The sequence below is a fragment of the Salmo trutta genome, chromosome 25 (assembly GCF_901001165.1).
Source record: "Salmo trutta chromosome 25, fSalTru1.1, whole genome shotgun sequence".
NCBI classification, from domain to species: Eukaryota; Metazoa; Chordata; class Actinopteri; order Salmoniformes; family Salmonidae; genus Salmo; species Salmo trutta.
The window spans coordinates 37,510,858-37,530,301 of record NC_042981.1 but is presented as its reverse complement, the minus strand read 5'-3'; the positions used below and the strand labels follow the sequence as shown (position 1 = coordinate 37,530,301).

General features: G+C 44.6%; 1 protein-coding gene across 2 annotated transcripts in view; it reads left to right on the top strand.

Annotated features, from left to right (window-relative positions):
- kif26ba (kinesin family member 26Ba) overlaps positions 1–12,399 on the top strand; it is a 151,538-nt gene extending 139,139 nt beyond the window's left edge. For both annotated transcript variants that reach the window (XM_029713885.1, XM_029713883.1), the window contains exons 18-19: positions 4,196–4,346; positions 11,723–12,399. In XM_029713885.1, the coding sequence (XP_029569745.1) occupies positions 4,196–4,346; positions 11,723–11,871 (300 nt within the window). In that variant the 3' untranslated portion in view covers positions 11,872–12,399. The remainder of the gene's footprint in view (positions 1–4,195; positions 4,347–11,722) is intronic.
- The last annotated feature ends 7,045 nt before the right edge of the window (positions 12,400–19,444 follow it).

The following is a 19,444-nucleotide window of genomic DNA, read 5'->3' as shown; positions in this document are numbered from 1 at the left end:
ATGTTGCTTCTACCGTCTCTTATGACTGAAAATAACTTCTGGACATCAGAACTGGAATTACTACGGAATGGAAGAAGCTTTTTCCTTTAACGAGTCCGGCAAGAAGGATATACTGCTCTCCCGGGAACAGGTCCAAATCCAAGTCATTTGCGTGAAGAAAAGACGGAGGAAAAGAGGACGCAGATCGGGCTGCCTTCTGAGAATCCGTAGGCGAGCGTGTAAACTCCCACTGCCTTCCATTCTACTTGCTAACATGCAATCATTGGGAAGTTAAATTGATGACCTACAATTACGATTATCCTACCAACGGGACATTAAGAACTGTAATATCTTATGTTTCACCGAGTCGTGGCTGAACAACGACACGGATAATTTAGACCTAGCGGGATTTTCCATGCATTCGCAGAACAGAGACGCTACGTCTGGTAAGACGAGGGGTGGGGGTGTGTGTCTTTTTGTCAATAACAGCTGGTGCACAATGTCTAATATTAAAGAAGTTTCGAGGTATTGCTCGCCTGAGGTAGAGTACCTTATGATAAGCTGTAAACCACACTATCTACCAAGATAGTTCTCATCTATATTATTCGTAGCCGTCTATTTACCACCACAGACCGATCCTGGCACTAAGACCACATAACCAAATCTATAAGGCCATAAGCAAACAAGATGCTCATCCAGAAGCGGCACTCCTAGTGGCCGGGGACTTTATTGCAGGCAAACAAATCATTTTTACCAAATTTTTACCAGCATGTCACATGTGCAACCAGAGAAAATAAATTCTAGACCATCTTTACTCCACACATAGAGATGCATACAAAGCTCTCCCCCACCCTCCATTTGGCAAATCTGAGCATAATTCTATCCTCCTGATTAACTAAAGCAGAAAGTACCAGTGACTCGCTCAATACGGAAGTGGTCAGATGACGCAGATGCTACGCTACAGGACTGTTTTGCTAGCACAGACTGGAATATGTTCCGGGATTCATCCAATGGCATTGAGGAGTATACCACTTCAGTCATCAGCTTCATCAATAACTGCATCGACGACGTCGTCCCCACAGTGACCGTATGTACATATCCCAACCAGAAGCCGTGGATTACAGGCAACATCTGCATCGAGCTAAATGCTAGAGCTGCCGCTTTCAAGGAGCGGGACACTAATCCAGACACTTATAAGAAATCCCGCTATGCCATCAGACGAACCATCAAACAAGCAAAGCTTCGATACATGATTTTAATTGAATCCTACTACACCGGCTCTGATGCTCGTCGGATGTGGCAGGGCTTGAAAACTATTACGGACTACAAAGGGAAACCCAGACGCGAGCTGCCCAGTGACGCGAGCCTACCAGACGAGCTAAATGCCTTTATGCTCACTTCGAGGCAAGCAACTCTGAGGCATGCACGAGAGCACCAGCTGTTCTGGATGACTGCGTGACAACGCTCTCGGTAGCCAATGTGAGCAAGACCTTTAAACAGGTCAACATTGACGAAGCCGCGGGGTGAGATGGATTACCTGGACGTGTATTCAAAGCATGCGCGGACCAACTGGCAAGTGTCTTCACTGACATTTTCAACCTCTCCCTCACTGAGTCTGTAATACCTATATGTTTCAAGCAGAACACCATAGTCCCTGTGCCCTGTGCCTAAATGATTACCACCCCGTGGCACTCACATCGGTAGTGCTTTGAAAGGCTGGTCATGGCTCACATCCTCCCGGACACCCTAGACCCACTCCAATTCGCATACCGCCCCAACAGATCCACAGATGATGCCATCTCAATCGCACTCCCCACTGCCCTTTCCCACCTGGACAAAAGGAACACCTATGTGAGAATGCTGTTCATTGACTACAGCTCAGCGTTCAACACCATAGTGCCCACGAAGCTCGTCACTAAGCTAAGGCCCCTGGACTAAACACCTCCCTCTGCAACTGGATCCTGGACTTTCTGATGGGCCACCCCCAGGTGGTAAGGGTAAGGAACAACACGTCTGCCATGCTGATCCTCAACACTGGGGCCCCTCAGGGGTGTGTACTTAGTCCCCTCCTGTACTCCCTCTTCACCCACGACTGTGTTGCCAAACACAACTCCAACCTCTCCCTCAATGTGAACAAGACAAAGGAGCTGATCGTGGATTACAGGAAAAGACGGGCCGAACAGGCCCCCATTAACAACAACGGGGCTGTAGTGGTGGGTCGAAAGTTTCAAGTTTCTTGGTGTCCACATCACCAACGAACTATCATGGTCCAATCACACCAAGACAGTCGTGAAGAGGGCACAACAAAACCTTTTCCCCCTCAGGAGACTGAAAAGATTTGGCATGGTTCCCCAGATCCTCAAAAAGTTCTACAGCTGCACCATCGAGAGCATCCTGACCGGTTGCATCACCGCCTGGTATGGCAACTGCTCGGCATCTGACCATAAGGCGCTACAGAGGGTAGTGCATACGGCCCAGTACATCACTGAGACCAAGCTTCCTGCCATCCAGGACCTATATAACAGGCGGTGTCAGAGGAAAGCCCATAAAATTGTCAGAGACTCCAGTCACCCAAGTTATAGACTTGTGGTACCAGAGCTCCAAGTCTCGGACCAAAAGGCTCCTTAACAGCTTCTACCCCCAAGCCATAAGACTGCTGAACAATTAATCAAATGGCCACCGGACTATTACATTGACCCCCCCCCTTCCTTTTTGTACACTGCTGCTACTCTCTGTTTATTATCTATGCATAGTCACTTCACCCCTACCTACATGTACAAATTACCTCAACTAACCTGTACCCCCGCACACTGACTCGGTACAGGTACCCCCAGTATATAGCCTCGTTATTGTGTTACTTTTTTTTAACTTTAGTTTATTTGGTAAATATTTTTGAACTGCACTCTTGGTTAAGGGCTTGGAAGTAAGCATTTCACGGTAAGGTCTACATGTCATGCAACTCTAACATGCAGGAGGGCTGAAGTCAGGCGCAGGAGACTAAGGTACGAGGAAAAACACGTACAATAAACACCAGTCCAAAAGTGCCGTAAATACAAGGCAGGGTACAATAAATCCAGCAACAGGCAAGAACCCTCAAACCGAGTCGGGACGCAGCCCAGCAAACCCTTATGCCTAAATAACCGAACGGCAGAGGAAAACCCAAATCCCCAACCTACAAAAAATGACACAAATAATCCCGCACAATCCCAAACCAAAACAGACAGACTAAATACCTGCACTAAAGACATCACCAAATGAAAATGAAAAGGAGATCAGTGGCAGCTAGTAGCCCGGCGACGACGACCGCCGAGCGCCGCCCGAACGGGGAGAGGCGCCACCTTCTGTAGACGTTGTGACACTACACTTGTATTCGGCACATGGGACAAATAAAGTTTGATTTGATTTCGATGGATATGGTAAAGATGGATGGTGAGAGAGAGGTGGAGGAGAGGGAGAGAGAAAGGGAACACACAAAGAGGGAGGGGAGGCGAGGGGAGGGGAGGGGAGAGAGAAGGATGATGAGCGAGATGATGTTGGTGGAGGAGGAAAGAAACATGTCAGAAAAATCTTGGAATGGAAAATGTATCCAGGACATTTAGGCCCAGATTAAATCTGATCGCAGATCATATGCTGTGTGTCTTTTAAGCACAATTTCCAACTCGCAGACATATGCAGCGTTTACCGTGAAGGCGAATGAAACATTGCCTTTAAAAGCTGCATTGCTTATAACACGCCATCAGATTGAATCACGGCCTTAGCTCAAAACACAGGAAGGTTTAACAACCTAGTCCTCTTCTTGCTGTTAAATAGTTTCCTAGTAGTAGATTTAGAAGTAGTTGATTTAAGGAGTGACTTGGACTTGGTGCCAGGCCTTTCCTGTGGATTGTATTTATCTACCTGGCCAACACGGCACTCCTACCCTCTCACAACACTCTCTTTCCAGACCCACAGTCTGGCAGAAAGCCTGAGACGCACTAACTCAATGTCTCTCGCTCTCTCTCTTACCCCTCCTCCCTCAATCCCTCTCTTTCTCCCTCTCTTTCTCTGACCCTCTCACTCTTTCTTCAAATGTTTTATTTATCTCTCACACCTTTTCTTTCTTTCTCTTTCTTTCTTTAAAATCCTCCTCCATCTCGCTCTGCTTTTCAATCTCTCCCTCTCTTCTTTGTCTTTCTCTCTCTCTCCCCTCCCTCTCCTCTCTCTGCCTCTCCATCAGGAGGTGGTTTATTTCAGTGCTAAGCTGAAGACCTTGGAGCACAGGCAGCAGCGGATCTCCGAGATCCGAGCCAAGTACGACTGGCTGAAGAAAGAGCTGGAGCAGACCAAGCAGCACCTGATGCTGGAGCCAGAGAAATGGACCACTGAATGTAAGTAAATGTGTGTGTGTGTGTGTGTGTGTGTGTGTGTGTGTGATACTTGTACTGCAGCCACACACAAAACCTTGACACCTACAGTAATCTTGTTGATAATATCTTCTGGCTGCACAGTCAAAGCCCCTAACTCGCTATAATATGGCTGTGGTACGCAAACACGCACGTACACTCACACACACACACACACACAATCTCCCCCTTGTCTCCAATATCAAATCTCTGTTCCATTGCTCAGACCTGTCAGACGGAGCATCATATAACACATAAGTACATCTCATAGCTAACATACCAGCTGATATTGATCCGTCTAATAGACTCATAAAGGCACATATGGCAGAGTTGGATTACACTCATAGCTGCTGGTGATATTTGTCAACAGAAGAAGTGGCACGCAATATTGGTTCAGTGCATTCGGAAAGTATTCAGACCCCTTCCCTTCTCCACATTTTTCTACGTTACAGCCTTATTCTAAAATAGATAAAACTTTTTTTCCCCTCATCAATCTACACACAGTACTTTACTAAAGCACATTTTTGCAGCGATTACAGCCTTGAGTCTTCTTAGGACGCTACAAGCTGCAGATCCTCTCAAGCTCTGTCAGGTTGGATGGGGAGGTTCACTGCACAGCTTTTTCCAGGTCTCTCCAGAGATGTTCGATCGGGTTCAAGTCCGGGCTCTGGCTGGGCCACTCAAGGACATTCAGAGACTTGTCCCGAAGCCACTCCTACATAGTCTTGGTTGTGTGCTTAGGGTCGTTGTCCTGTTGTGAGGTGAACCTTCACCCCAGTCTGAGGTACTGAGCGCTCTGGAGCAGGTTTTCATCAAGGATCTCTCTGTACTTTGCTCTGTTCATCTTTCCCTCGATCCTAACTAGCCTATCAGTCCCTGCAGCTGAAAAACTTCCGCACAGCATGATGCTGCCACCACCATGCTTCACCGTAGGGATGGTGCCAGGTTTCCTTCAGAAGTGACGCTTGGCATTCAGGCCAAAGAGTTCAGTCTTGGTTTCATCAGACCAGAGAATCTTGTTTCTCATGGTCTGAGAGTCATTTAGGTGCCTTTTGGCAAACTCCAAGTGGACTGTCGTGTGCCTTTTACTGAGGAGTGGCTTCTGCCAAGCCACTCTACCATAAAGGCCTGATTGATGGAGTGCTGCAGAGATGGTTGTCCTTCTGGAAGGTTCTCCCATCTCCATAGAGGAATTCTGGAACTCTGTCAGAGTGACCCGCATGTTCTTGGTCACCTCCCTGACCAAGGCCCTTCTCCCCCGATAGCTCAGTATGGCCGGGTGGCCAGCTCTAGGAAGAGTCTTGGTGGTTCCAAACTTCTTCCATTCAAGAATGGAGGCCACTGTGTTCTTGGGGACCTTCAATGCTTCAGAATTGTTTTGGTACCCTTCCCCAGATCTGTGCCTCAACACAATCCTGTCTCGGAGCACTACGGACAATTCCTTCAACCTCATGGCTTGGTTTTTGCTACTGACATGCACTGTCAGCTGTGGGACCTTATATGTGTCCAATCAATTGAATTTACCACAGGTGGATTCCAATCAAGTTGTAGAAACATCTCACGGATGATCAATGGAAACAGGATGCACCTGAGCAAAGGGTCTAAATACGTATGTTAATAAGGTATTTCTGTTTTTTATTTTTTCACTTTGTCATTATGGGGTATTATGTGTAGATTGATGAGGGGGAACAATTATTGAATCAATTTTAGAATAAGTCTGTAACGTAACAAAATTTGGAAAAATGAAAGAGGTCTGAATACTTTCCGAATGCACTGTAGATCTAGGAGCCTGGATCCTCTCTTCACATTTCAAGGCAGCATTAAGATATTGACTCAGAGACAGACCAAGCCCCGCTCAGGTAATACCTCCCATCCTTTCTAAGCGTTATCGCACTATACTACCAGGGGTGTTGTCAGTTGTAATCTTGTACCCATTCATTTGAACTCCACTCTTAGATCTGCTATTGTTAGCTCAAAACAGAAGCCAACTGTGGTCTACTCACCCAGTGCTTTTGGTTCAAATGGGAATTCCACAAACTTGAATACCCCTCGGTTTTCAAATCACGTAGAGGGCTTGGGCTGTTGCGCGATAGCAACCAAAGCCCATGTAAGTCAGTTTATAGCATTTCATCATTGGTTACTCTGAGTTCCTCATATTGACATTGGCTGCGGCCTCAGGCCCTGTGGTGCTAACCTTGGAAAAGTAATTCCAATTTCTACTCATACTAATAAGGATAGACCGACCAAATGGCGCAGTTCTATGCAATCTTATAGCCTTACCAACTGTATCAATCATCAGACAGGGCCTGCAACAGTCTATTTAACGTAGATTGTTTGAGTTTCCATGTGACTTTAAAAATCGTAAAGGATTTGGGTTGATATTTCTGAACTTTAGGAGCTTACTTCCTAAACTGGATTACATCAAGATGTGGGATATGCAGACCAATCCGGAAGTTCTGGTATTGACTGAAATGTGGATCTCTGGGGACATTCTGGACTCTGATATTAATATTGAGGGTTATAATATGTTCAGAGTTGACAGACATGATAGAGGTGGTGGAGTGGCCATTTTTATTTAAAAAAAATGTTACAAAAAATGTCTTCCCCTTGACAATTTCTATTTGTTACTATTTAAGCCTTTGTCTGGGAAAAAATGTATCCATAACTGTTGTAGGGGTCTACCATCCTCCCTCAGCTAACCTTTTTGCACTCGAGGAGTTAACTAGTTTGTTGTCTTCATTTACTAAATCAGAAGTTATTATCCTGGGTGACTTAAATTATGATTGGGAAACTTCAGACTATCTAAGAGACATGTATAATGATCTAAACCTAACCCAGCTGGTGTCTAAGCCTACACGGCCCAACCCTAAAGATACGTCAAAGTCAACTCTAATTGAGCTTATTTTAACGAATACACCTGATTGTCTACTGTTGTCTTCACCCAAGACATTAGTGCCCATTGCGCAGCTGTTTGTGTTACAGTTGTGAGAATAGAAAAATCTAAGCCTCGTGTCATCACAAAGAGGAACTTTAAAAACTTCAGTGAACAGGCTTTATTTTAGTGACCTTGATTGTATTTCAGCTATCCCTGAAGTTGATTTAGCTTTGAGTCTTCAACACTATTGTGGATAAACATGTGCCCTTCAAAAAATGAAAGGTTAAAGGTAGATTGAATGCCTGATACACTATGGAATTATCAGAAGTCATTCATAAGAGATGATACTTGGGTCAAGGCCAGGAACACAGGCTTAGGTCTGGGATGGTAAGCTTTTAAGCAACTGAGGAATCATTGTGTAAGACAAATCAGAAAGGCTACATCTGATTATTATGTAACCACTCTTTCGGATTGTAATGGGAAACTGGCTAAATTTGGAAGGATTCTACTTCCTCCTCTCTGCCACAACAAATTAATTCAGACACTTGCCTCATTACGAAAAAAAATGCCATCACTGATGCATTAATCACCATTTTATTTCAGCGGACTATCGCTTTGAAAGAACGTCTAGCCTATTCAGAATGATATTGGGCTGGATGCTGATAGGGGCAACTTGAGAGATAGAAATTATAGTCAAAGTTTTTCTTCAAATCAAATCACATTTTATTGGTCACATACACATGGTTAGCAAATGTTATTGCGAGTGTAGCGAAATGCTTGTGCTTCCAGTTCCGACAGTGCAGCACTATCTAACATGTAATCTAACAATTCCGCAACAACTACCTAATACACACAAATCTAAGTAAGGAATGGAATAAGAATATATACATATAAATATATGGATGAGCAATGACAGGCAAGATGCTATAGATGGTATAAAATACAGTATATACATATGAGATAAGTAATGCAAGATATGTAAACATTATTAAAGTAGCATTATTAAAGTGACTAGAGATCCATTTATTAAAGTGGCCAATGATTTGAAGTCTGTATTCAAGGCAAATTTCTTCAGCCTCCTGAAGTTGAAGAGGCGCTGTTGCGCCTTCTTCACCACGCTGTCTGTGTGGGTGGACCATTTCAGTTTGTCTGTGATGTGTACGCCGAGGAACTTAAAACTTTCCACCTTCTTCACTGCTGTCCCGTCGATGTGGATGGGTGGGTGCTCCCTCTGCTGTTTCCTGAAGTCCACGATCATTTCCTTTGTTTTGTTGACGTTGAGTGAGAGGTTGTTTTGCTGACACTACACTCCGAGTGCCCTCACCTCCTCCCTGTAGGCTGTCTCGTCCTTGTTGGTAATCAAGCCTACTACTGTCGTGTCGTCTGCAAACTTGATGAACAGGAAGTACAGGAAGGGGCTGAGCACGCACCATTGTGAGGCCTCAGTGTTGTGGATCAGCAAAGTAAGAGATGTTGGTACCTACCTTCACCACCTGGGGGCGGCCCATCAGGATGTCCAGGACCCAATTGCACAGGGTGCCGTTGAGACCCAGGGCCTCAAGCTTAATGATGAGCTTGGAGGGTACTATGGTGTTGAATGCTAAGCTATAGTCAATAAACAGCATTCTTACATAGGTATTCCTCTTGCCCAGATGGGATAGGGCAGTGTGCCGTGTTATGGCGATTGCATCGTCTGTGGACCTATTGGGGCGGTAAGCAAATTGAAGTGGGTCTAGGGTGACAGGTAAGGTGTATGATCCTTGACTAGCCTCTCAAAGCACTTCATGATGACAGAAGTGTGCGCTATGGGGCGATAGTCATTTAGTTCAGTTACCTTTTCCTTCTTGGGTACAGGAACAATGGTGGCCATCTTGAAGCATATGGGGACAGCAGACTGGGATAGGGAGAGATTGAATATGTCCGTAAACACACCAGCCAGCTGGTCTGCGCATGCTCTGAGGACGCGGCTAGGGATGCCGTCTGGGTCGGCAGCCTTGCGAGTGTTAACACGTTTAAATGTCTTACTGACGTCGGCCAAGGAGAAGGAGAGCCCACAGTCCTTGGTAGCTGGCCGCGTCGGTGGCACTGTATTATCCTCAAAGTGTGCAAAGAAGGTGTTCAGTTTGCCTGGAAGCAAGACGTTGGTGTCCGTGACGTGGCTGGTTTTTCTTTTGTAGTCCGTGATTGTCTGTAGACCCTGCCACATACGTCTCGTGTCTGAGCCGTTGAATTGTGACTCCACTTTGTTTCTATACTGACACTTTGCTTGTTTGATTGCCTTACGGAGGGAATAACTATACTGTTTGTATTCGGCCATATTCCCTGTCACCTTTCCATGTTTAAATGTGTTGGTTTGTGCTTTCAGTTTTGTGCGAAGGCCGCCATCTATCCACGGTTTCTGGTTAGGGTAGGTTTTAGTAGTCACAGTGGGTACAACATCTCCTATGCATTTCCTTATAACTTCACTCACCAAATACCTCAATATTATTCTCTGAGGCTACCCGGAACATATCCCAGTCTGTGTGATCAAAACAATGTTTAAGCGTTGATTGCGATTGGTCAGACCAGCGTTGAATAGTTCTTAGCACGGGTACATCCTGTTTGAGTTTCTGCCTATAGGAAAGGAGGAGCAAAATGAAGTCGTGGTCAGATTTACCGAAAGTAGGGATGGGTAGGGCCTTGTATGCATCGCGTAAGTTAGAGTAGCAGTGATCCAGAGTTTTGCCAGCGCGAGTGCTGCAGTCAATATGCTGATAGAATTTAGGCAGCCTTGTTGTCAAATTTGCTTTGTTAAAATGCCCAGGTACAATAAATGCAGCCTCAGGATATTTGGTTTCAGTCCAGTGAAGTTCCTTGAGGGCCGTCGTGGTATCGGCTTGAGGGGGGTATACATGGCTTTGACAATGACCGAGGATAATTATCTTGGGAGATAATACGGTCGGCATTTAATTGTCAGGAATTCTAGGTCAGGTGAACAAAAGGACTTCCGTTTCTGTATGTTGTTACAATTACGCCATGAGTTGTTAGTCATGAAACATACACCCCCGCCTTTCTTCTACCCGGAGAGATGCTTATTCCTGTCAGCACAACGTACAAAGAATCCAGGTGGCTGTACTGACTCCGACAGCATATCCCGAGAGAGCCAAGTTTCCGTGAAACAGAGTATGTTACAATCCCTTATGTCTCTCTGGACATGGCTATTTACAGAAATTAAAGTCCTGGATGCTTTGATAGCAATAGACAACAAGAAATCTACAGGGACCGACCAGTTGGATGATGGTCTGCTTAAGTGTCCAGGGCCCATCATTGTTGGCTCAATATCCCACATTCTTTATGTAACATTGTTATCAGGAAATATTCCAATAGTATGGAAAATCAGCTCTTTTCCTGCCACTCCATAAGGACGGGGATATTAGTGACCTTAATAATTATCGCCCCATTTCAAGGCTTCCTTGTCAAGCTAAGATTCTTGAATCCTTGGTAAATGTACAACTTTGCTCTTTTTTTATCTGAGAAATGTATTTTGAATGTAAACCAATCAGGGTTTAGGCCTGGGCATAGCACTATTACAGTAGCCAATGCTTTAGACACAATAGTCACAGTGAGTCCAGCTGTGGTAAATTCAATTGATTGGCCATGATTTGGAAAGGCACACACCTGTCTATATAAGGTTCCACAGGTGACCAAGAACCCGATGGTCACTCTGCCAGACCTCCAAAGTTTCTCTGTGGAGATGGGAGATTGGTCCAGAAAGACAACCTTCTCTGCAGAAGAGTGGCCAGACGGAAGCCACTCCTCTGTAAAAGGCACATGACAGCCCGCTTGGAGTTTGCCAAGAGGCACCTAAAGACTCTCAGACCATGAGAAAAAAGATTCTCTGGTATGATGAAACCAAGATGGAACTCTTTGTCCTGAATGCCAAGCGTCACTTCTGAAGGACACCTGGCACCATCCCTACGGTGAAGCATGGTGGTGGCAGCATCATGCTGTGGGGATGTTTTTCAGCAGCAGAGACTAGGAGACTAGTCAGGATCGATGGAAAGATGAACGGAGCAAAGTACAGAGAGATCCATGGTGAAAACCTGCTCCAGAGTACTCAAGACCTGGGGTGAAGGTTAGCCTTCCAACAGGACAACGATCCTAAGCACACACAAGGAATGTGTATATATATATATATATTATTCTTTTTTATTTTATTTTCATATTGTATTAATCAGGGCACATTTAAAGAGACCTAGGTTTCAATATGTCTTCCCTGTTAAAATAAAGGTTACATTTTTTTTATACAAAGATGCAACGGCTACAATGTGGATAAGATCAAATATGCATGCTAGCACCAGGTATAAACAAGGCTTCTGTCCCTGTCTCTCTGTCCCTATAACATGGTTGTAACAAATGTCCTTCTTTCTGTCTCTGTCCGTCTCTCTGTTCCTGTCTCTGCCCCTGGTTGTAACATATTGGCCGTCTCTCTGTCCTCTCCCCATAGTTGACCTGCAGCAGACGTTTGAGGTGGACTCTCTGGAGTACCTGGAGGCTCTAGAGGTGATGACAGACAGACTGGAGACCAGGGTCAACTTCTGCAAGGCTCACCTCATGATGGTCACCTGCTTCGACGTCACCTGCTGCCGCAGGTAGACCCACGGACGGACAGACGGACCACACCTCCTCTAGGACTGTTAGGACTCAAGGGAATTGGAGCAGCTCGGACACAACAGCAGGAAGAGAGAGGGATGGAGCGGAGGGAGGGAGGGATTTCCATGAGGAGGTGCAGAAGAACAAAGGCAGACACTAAAGATGAATATTTTTTTAAGCAGCGGGACAAGGGAGGAGCAAGGGAGGGAGAGGAGGAGGATGAAGAAGAGAATGAAGAGGAGGAAGAGAGAGGGTGTTTTTAAAAAAAATGAGGAGTATATCTCCCACCTGACAGGAAGAGCACTTTTACCGAGGAGTTGTTGGAGATGTAGTTTGTAAATAAAGTTGTGCTTGCTTTGAATAAGGACTGGCTGACAAACGTCTATAGACACGTAGGGAAAAAAAGAGAAAAGAACGACAGAAAGGAAAAGAAAACCAACCTTGTGTGTGAAAGACAAGTGCCTTGCGAACACTTCGAAATCGGAACCATTGCTCCTGTATTTGTGTACAGATGGTGCTAGCTGAAAAAAATAATAGATCTCAAAAGTAAAAAGAAGAAAAAAAAGTTGTGGAAAGTAAAAACCACAGCTCGTTTTACTCTGTGTTTCCTCCCCTGACTAGCTGTTCTCAGTGGCTTGTTAATGTTCTGCACTAGTTAGGATTCAACTTTAGGAACTGTTACGTGTACGTTTTCTATACCTCTTTTTTAAAATTCTCCGAAGACAGTGACACCACACAGAGTGCTTTAGGGGATAGGAAATGATGTATAAGGACGGACAAGACCCAGGGAAGGGAGGTGGCGGTGGTTTATCTTATGGCCCATTGATTTCATTGTCATCCCTCAGGCTATGGTGGTGGCAACTGAAGTATTCAGTCGGGGGTTCAGGCCTAACACACCCCCCCCCCCACCCGTCCCCTAACGATGATCAAGCGCTGCAGAGAGACATCAGCTAGAAGGGAGGGGAGATGGAGGGATGAACAAAGGCTAAAAGAAAATGGTACCATTAGGGGAACGTCATAATAACTACCATAGAAGGGGATGGGTGTGACCATGTGATTAATGGGTTAAAGGGACACTGCTCCATTCTACAGGTCTAACAAATGGGGGACGTCTGAGTTAAATATGAGTGTAGAGGAACATTTCCCATTCACTCTGCTTGGTGCCACTGTCGTGAGTTTGGTGCTTGAGGCAGTTTCAGATCTAAATGTTTGTATACACACATATATATATATATATATATATATATATACACACATACATGCATATACTATATATTATATATACACACACAAACACACACATATATACAGCTGTAGTCAGAAGTTTACAGACACTTAGGTTGGAGTTATTAAAACTTGTTTTTCAACCACTCCATACATTTCTTGTTAACTATAATTTTGGAAAGTCGGTTAGGACATCTACTTTGTGCATGACACAAGTCATTTTTCCAACAATTGTTTACAGACAGATTATTTCACTTATAATTCACTGTATCACAATTCCAGTGGGTCAGAAGTTTACATACCCTAAGATGACTGTGCCTTTAAACAGCTTAGAAAATTCCAGAAAAGGATGTCATGGCTTTAGAAGCTTCTGATAGGCTAATTTACATAATTTGAGTCAATTGGAGGTGTACCTGTGGATGTATTTCAAGGCCTACCTTCAAACTCAGCGCCTTTTGCTTGACATCACGGTAAAATCAAAAGACATCAGCCATGACCTCAGAAAAAAAATTGTAGGCCTCCACAAGTCTGGTTCATCCTTGGGAGCAATTTCCAAACGCCTGAAGGTACCACGTTCATCTCTACAAACAATAGTACGCAAGTATAAACACCATGGGACCACGCAGCCGTCAAACCGCTCAGGAAGAAGACGCATTCTGTCTCCTAGAGATGAACGTACTTTGGTGCGAAAAGTGCAAATCAATCCCAGAACAACAGGAACGGACCTTGTGAAGATGCTGGAGGAAACAGGTACAAAAGTATCTATATCCACAGTAAAACAAGTCCTATATCAAGTTCTTCGGCTTGCAAGCTGAAGAACACCATCCCAACCGTGAAGCACGGCGGTGGCAGAATCATGTTGTGGGGGTGATTTGCTGCAGGAGGGACTGGTGCACTTCACAAAATATATGGCATCATGAGGAAGGAAAATTATGTGGATATATTGAAGCAACATCTCAAGACATCAGTCAGGAAGTTAAAGCTTGGTCGCAAATGGGTCTTCTAAATAGATAATGACCCCAAGCATATTTCCAAAGTTGTGGCAAAATGGCTTAAGGACAACAAAGTCAAGGTATTGGAGTGGCCATCACAAAGCCCTGACCTCAATCCTATAGAACATTTGTGGGCAGAACTGAAAAAGCGTGTGCGAGCAAGGAGGCCTACAAACCTGACTCAGTTACACCAGCTCTATCAGGAGGAATGGGCCACAATTCACCCAACTTATTGTTGGAAGCTTGTGGAAGGCTACCCGAAACGTTTGACCCAAGTTAAACAATTTAAAAGCAATGCTACCAAATACTAATTAAATGTATGTAAACTTTTGACCCACTGGGAATGTGATGAAAGAAATAAAAGCTGAAATAAATCACTCTCTCCTATTATTCTGACAGTTCACATTCTTAAAATAAAGTGGTGATCCTAACTGACCTAAGACAGGGAATTTTTACTAGGATTAAATGTCAGGAAATGTGAAAAACTGAATTGAAATGTATTTGGATTAGGTGTATGTAAACTTCCGACTTCAACTGTGTATGTATATATATATATATATATATATATATATATATATATATATATATATATATATATATATATACACACACACACATATATACACATACATATATATATATGTAATGTATACATACATACACATATATATATGTAATATATACATACATACACATATACCTATATATATATGTAATATATACATACATACACATACATATATATATATGTATGTGTATATATATATATATATATATATATATATATATATATATATATATATATATATATATATATATATATATATATAGCCTGTTTCCTAAAATAACTTTCAGACATAAATGCTTCTTCTTCATCTTACCATCATATTTTATGACGTAGTGTCCTTGGCTGTTTTGAAAGTCATTTATAAATAAAATGTATTATTTTTATTATCATCCTCATCATTCCCTCTCCCTCCCTTTCGTGAGAGTTCATGCCCCTTGCCCTTTCACCTCTCCCATATGTTATGGTCATGAATGAAGGATCTTATTTATTTAACTCAGGAGGCATGCTGGAACAGAGAGGTGCTGGAACAGAGAGTTGCTTGTATTGTATAATGCATTATCCACACACCTTTTGGTCTGCAAAGTTACTATGCATTTAAAAAAAGACAAAATAATGTACATATGCTGAGCCCATTTCATATATAGATATATTACAACATATACACTATCGTCTTTATTTGAGATATTTTCTTTTTTCCTCCGCTCTTTTGGTTTGTTACTTCCTCCTTTGAGATGGGAATTGTCCGATTGATGGGAGTAGGAAGAAGTAGTCCTCTAATGGTTAAGATATGATTCAGGATAGGTAATCTGATCCTAGATCTGTTCCTAAGGGCAGCTTCTACCTGCAGCCTGTTGATGATGGTACTCTCCAGAGTCACGTTCGGCAGACTGCAACATTACAAAACCTGCACGTAGAAATGTATTGTGTAGGAAAGATGATTGCCTTGAAGGATAGGGAATCGAGTCTGCTCTATTCGTTACATTTCTACCTGCGAAGTTTGAACATATCACCTTCCTGAATACACCCTGGTCAAGTCTGTGTTTGTCACCATGGAAACGTCCCACTCCGCTGTCATGGGTTCGGATGTGTTGTAAAGAGATCTATTTCTCTGGTTGCACAGTCTCTGAGAGGAGTGAGAGAGGTAGCCTACTGTAGATAGCAGGATTGGACACAGCTTAATTTAGTCCATTTTGGGAAGGGAACAAATCCTCACTGAACAAAACAGCAGGCTTCAAATCTTGAAATGGTATTCAGCCAAAACGTCTCCTGAAAAGACGGAATAGACATGGAATTTACCCGTAGTCCCATCCCATGCTAGCTAGGCCTTACTGTGCTTTGGCTGGGCTAATTTGTGTGTGTGTTTTGAGAGAGACAGATGCCCAGACCAGAGAGACAGACTATGGTTATGTTCACAAGGCACAAACGGGGAGAAATAAACCAGTTTGAAATGGGAAATGAAAAAAGTTGGACCAAAAATGTTTCTTCCTAATTGTGCCTGCTGAACCCGACCCATGTCTGTGTGTAACTCTGTCAGCAGAAAAACCTCGAACAGAGAAACGGACTGAGAATCTGCTGTAAATAAAGGATTGTATTGGAGGAGACGAGTTGTCAATTTATTCTCTCAATTTCTTCTACACACCCACCCAGTTACCGTGCTCAACAATCCTCAGATTGAATATGAGTGGTAGTAAACCAACCATCGCCCCACAAAGCAATATGGGCACAATCCTAATGTAGATAAGATCAGGACAAAGGACTTATGTTAGTACCAGGTATAAACGGGGCTAAGAAGAGCCCTGTTTTTAATGCGCTTATTACGAACTAAACATTTGGAACCAATTTCTATCATAGATGGAACCCACTTAGTGAAACCAGGCTCCATCCACCCAGGTTCAGCTGCAGCGTCTGTCATGTAACAGATGTCTACGTTGTGACACATCATTCCTTCTCAGGTCCTCCCCAGTGGCGGTGTTAGCATACAACAGCAGAGAGCCGTCCTTCTCTTTGCCTCTACATCTCACTGGGTGTTGCTGCTACTGTGTACGTGTGGGCCTGCACTCGTCATTTCTCTTGCCCAATGGAGGAGAAGCCGTATCAGTGCCTGCGACAGAGACCGAGTGAGCCTTTCGTTGTCATTAGAATGTATTTGTAATATTAATGTCGCGCCGCAATTACAATAACTTCGCCACTGACAGAGAGAGAGAGAGAGAGAAAGAGAGAGAGAGAGAGAGAGAGAGAGAAAGGCCTCTGGTGGGTTACCAGGGTTCTATATTCTCAGCCCCTGGATGAAACGTTGCTCCTGACATCCTGCTTTGAACACCCACACGAGGGGAGAGGAGAGAAGGGGGAGGCCTGTCCATGGGCGCATGAGAGGGGGTGAGGGGCCCAGGGGAGAGGGGCAGAGACTGTTAGGGAGAGAGGAGAGAACAAATCCCATTGGTGGATGAAGAATAGGAGCTTTCCCGTCTCTCTCTTTCTCTGTCTTACTGTATCCACGGTACTTCCTCATTGTCTTCACACATGGACACATCTGTAAATCTCAGCACCCTGACCCAACCCGTTAGTATAACTCACAGGCATGGTAACGTGTGACTGTGTGTGTTTCTCCTTACGTACCTGCGTGTGTTCTCCCTCTCCCTTTTTCTTCTTCTCCAACCAGTCCCTGATCATCTCCTCTCCCACAGCTCGCAGCTATTTGATCCACTACGCAGTTCATTAACAGGATAGTTGCACGATAAGATATGTTCAGACAAGGAAGGAAATGATTGAGGTTTTGTATCATACTGTATCTCGCCATATCACTATCTTTGATCAGCACTGAGGGAGGTTTACTGTGGGCTGGGGGACTCACTTTCTTCTGCCCCTTCCACAGGACCTGGATAGCGGGCTTTTAAATGGTAAGTAGCCTTTAAATGGGGGAAAGAAGCGTTTACACTGCTGGAACACTGGTTTATACCGGGGTGTGTGTGTGTGTGTGTGTGTGTGTGTGTGTGTGTGTGTGTGTGTGTGTGTGTGTGTGTGTGTGTGTGTGTGTGTGAGAGAGAGAGAGACAGAGATAAAAAGGGAAGAAAAATGTCCCTAGGAGAAAAAGGCCTTGATAGGTAGAGAGACAGACAGGCGGTGGAGGGAGGGAGAGAAAGAAAGAGAGGGATGGAGGGAGGGAGAGAAAGAAAGAGAGGGATGGGTGTGGGGGTGAAACATCTCTGATGTCCCTTTGATTATCTCAGGCTCTCCTGCTGGGCTCTCAGACACCACTCATCACAGAGAGAGAAAGAGAGAGGGGGGGAGGGAGGGAGAGAGAGAAAGGGGGAGGGAGGGAGAGAGAGAAAGAGAGAGAGAAAGGGGGAGGGAGGGAGAGAGCGAGTGAAAGAAGGGGGCGAGCGAGCGACGGGAATAAAGATCAAAATGGAAGCTGAAGGGATGATGGTGAATCCAATCTGATAGTGCAAACGGAGAGTAATAGATGATTTAGAAATGGTCTGTTCATTGTATAGTTCTCTGCAGAGAGGGAGGGGGGATATCTAGTTCTCTCATTGTCCTCCACATTCAGACAGACAGGCATTTCAGACTGACTGGGTTCGAACCAGAGTTCCCTGCGTGCCACAAAACTGTTAGCCTGCAGAGCTAAAGCATAACGGCATCAACACCAATTGGTCACATATACAGTACACCTCAAGTCATATTAGCTAGACACAGCTGGATCAAATCGGAGACCCGATCTCTCACTACGTTCAATACCAACCTGAGAGTTTATCTGTATGTCAGTGGACAAACTGGCGGTTATCCGAAAGCGATAATACGAGGGCGTGTGTTAGTGCCATTACCGACGTGACGCAGTCGCTATAGGCGGAGCCGACGTCTGCCTTTTGAGAGTCGAATCACTTCCTCAAGAGAGACCTGGTACGACGGCTGTATAAGTAACACCATTACCAGGGTTGCACAATTCCAGTCATTTCCCCCAAACTCCCCGGTTTCCAGAAATCCCAGTTGGAGGATACCAGTAATCAGGAGAGAATAAGCAGGGTGTCTGGGAGCCTCCGACCCGGGAGTTCAGAAAAAACGTGGAATTTAGGGAAAGTTAACGTATTTTTGATGCTGCGTCCCTAACAAAGAGTCATAAAACCCCAGCTAGAAGCTACATCAGGAACACCCCGAGAGAGTGATCCATTTGAAACGCCATCCACAGCTCAGACCGCACAGTCAGTCCATCAGCAGCCTAAAGCCACGTTGGGTTCCCGCTGTCTCAGTGAGAACTGGCGTCATCAGTGTACACAAGGTTTACCTAAGGTTTATGGAAGGTTTAACAGGGGAAGTAGATGGCTAGGACTAAGTGAGAGAGACATGCAGAGAGATGAGATGGTATAACTGATAGGCCACTGCTAAACTCACACACACACACGCACACACACACACACACACAAAAGCAGCGATGGTACAACTGATAGCCCTCTCTATTAAACCCACAAAACACAAGACTAGGGTTCTCCTGAACACAACAGTGCCTTCCATTCTCTGCTATGCTCGCCCAACAAGCATACAGCACTGGGCTATACCGACAGACACACACCCAGGGTGCTATTCTCTCCCAGCAGGTGACATCACTCTGCAGGATGCTATCTGAGGGAGGGGAGAGGGGGGCAGGAGCCCTAATCCATGTCTCTCTAGTCACAACGCTGGCCAGTTTTAGGGGGAGTTAACTAGCAAAAACACTGTGTGGCCATATCCGGAGATAAGTGTGTACACACACACACACACACACACACACACACACACACACACACAAGTACACAGG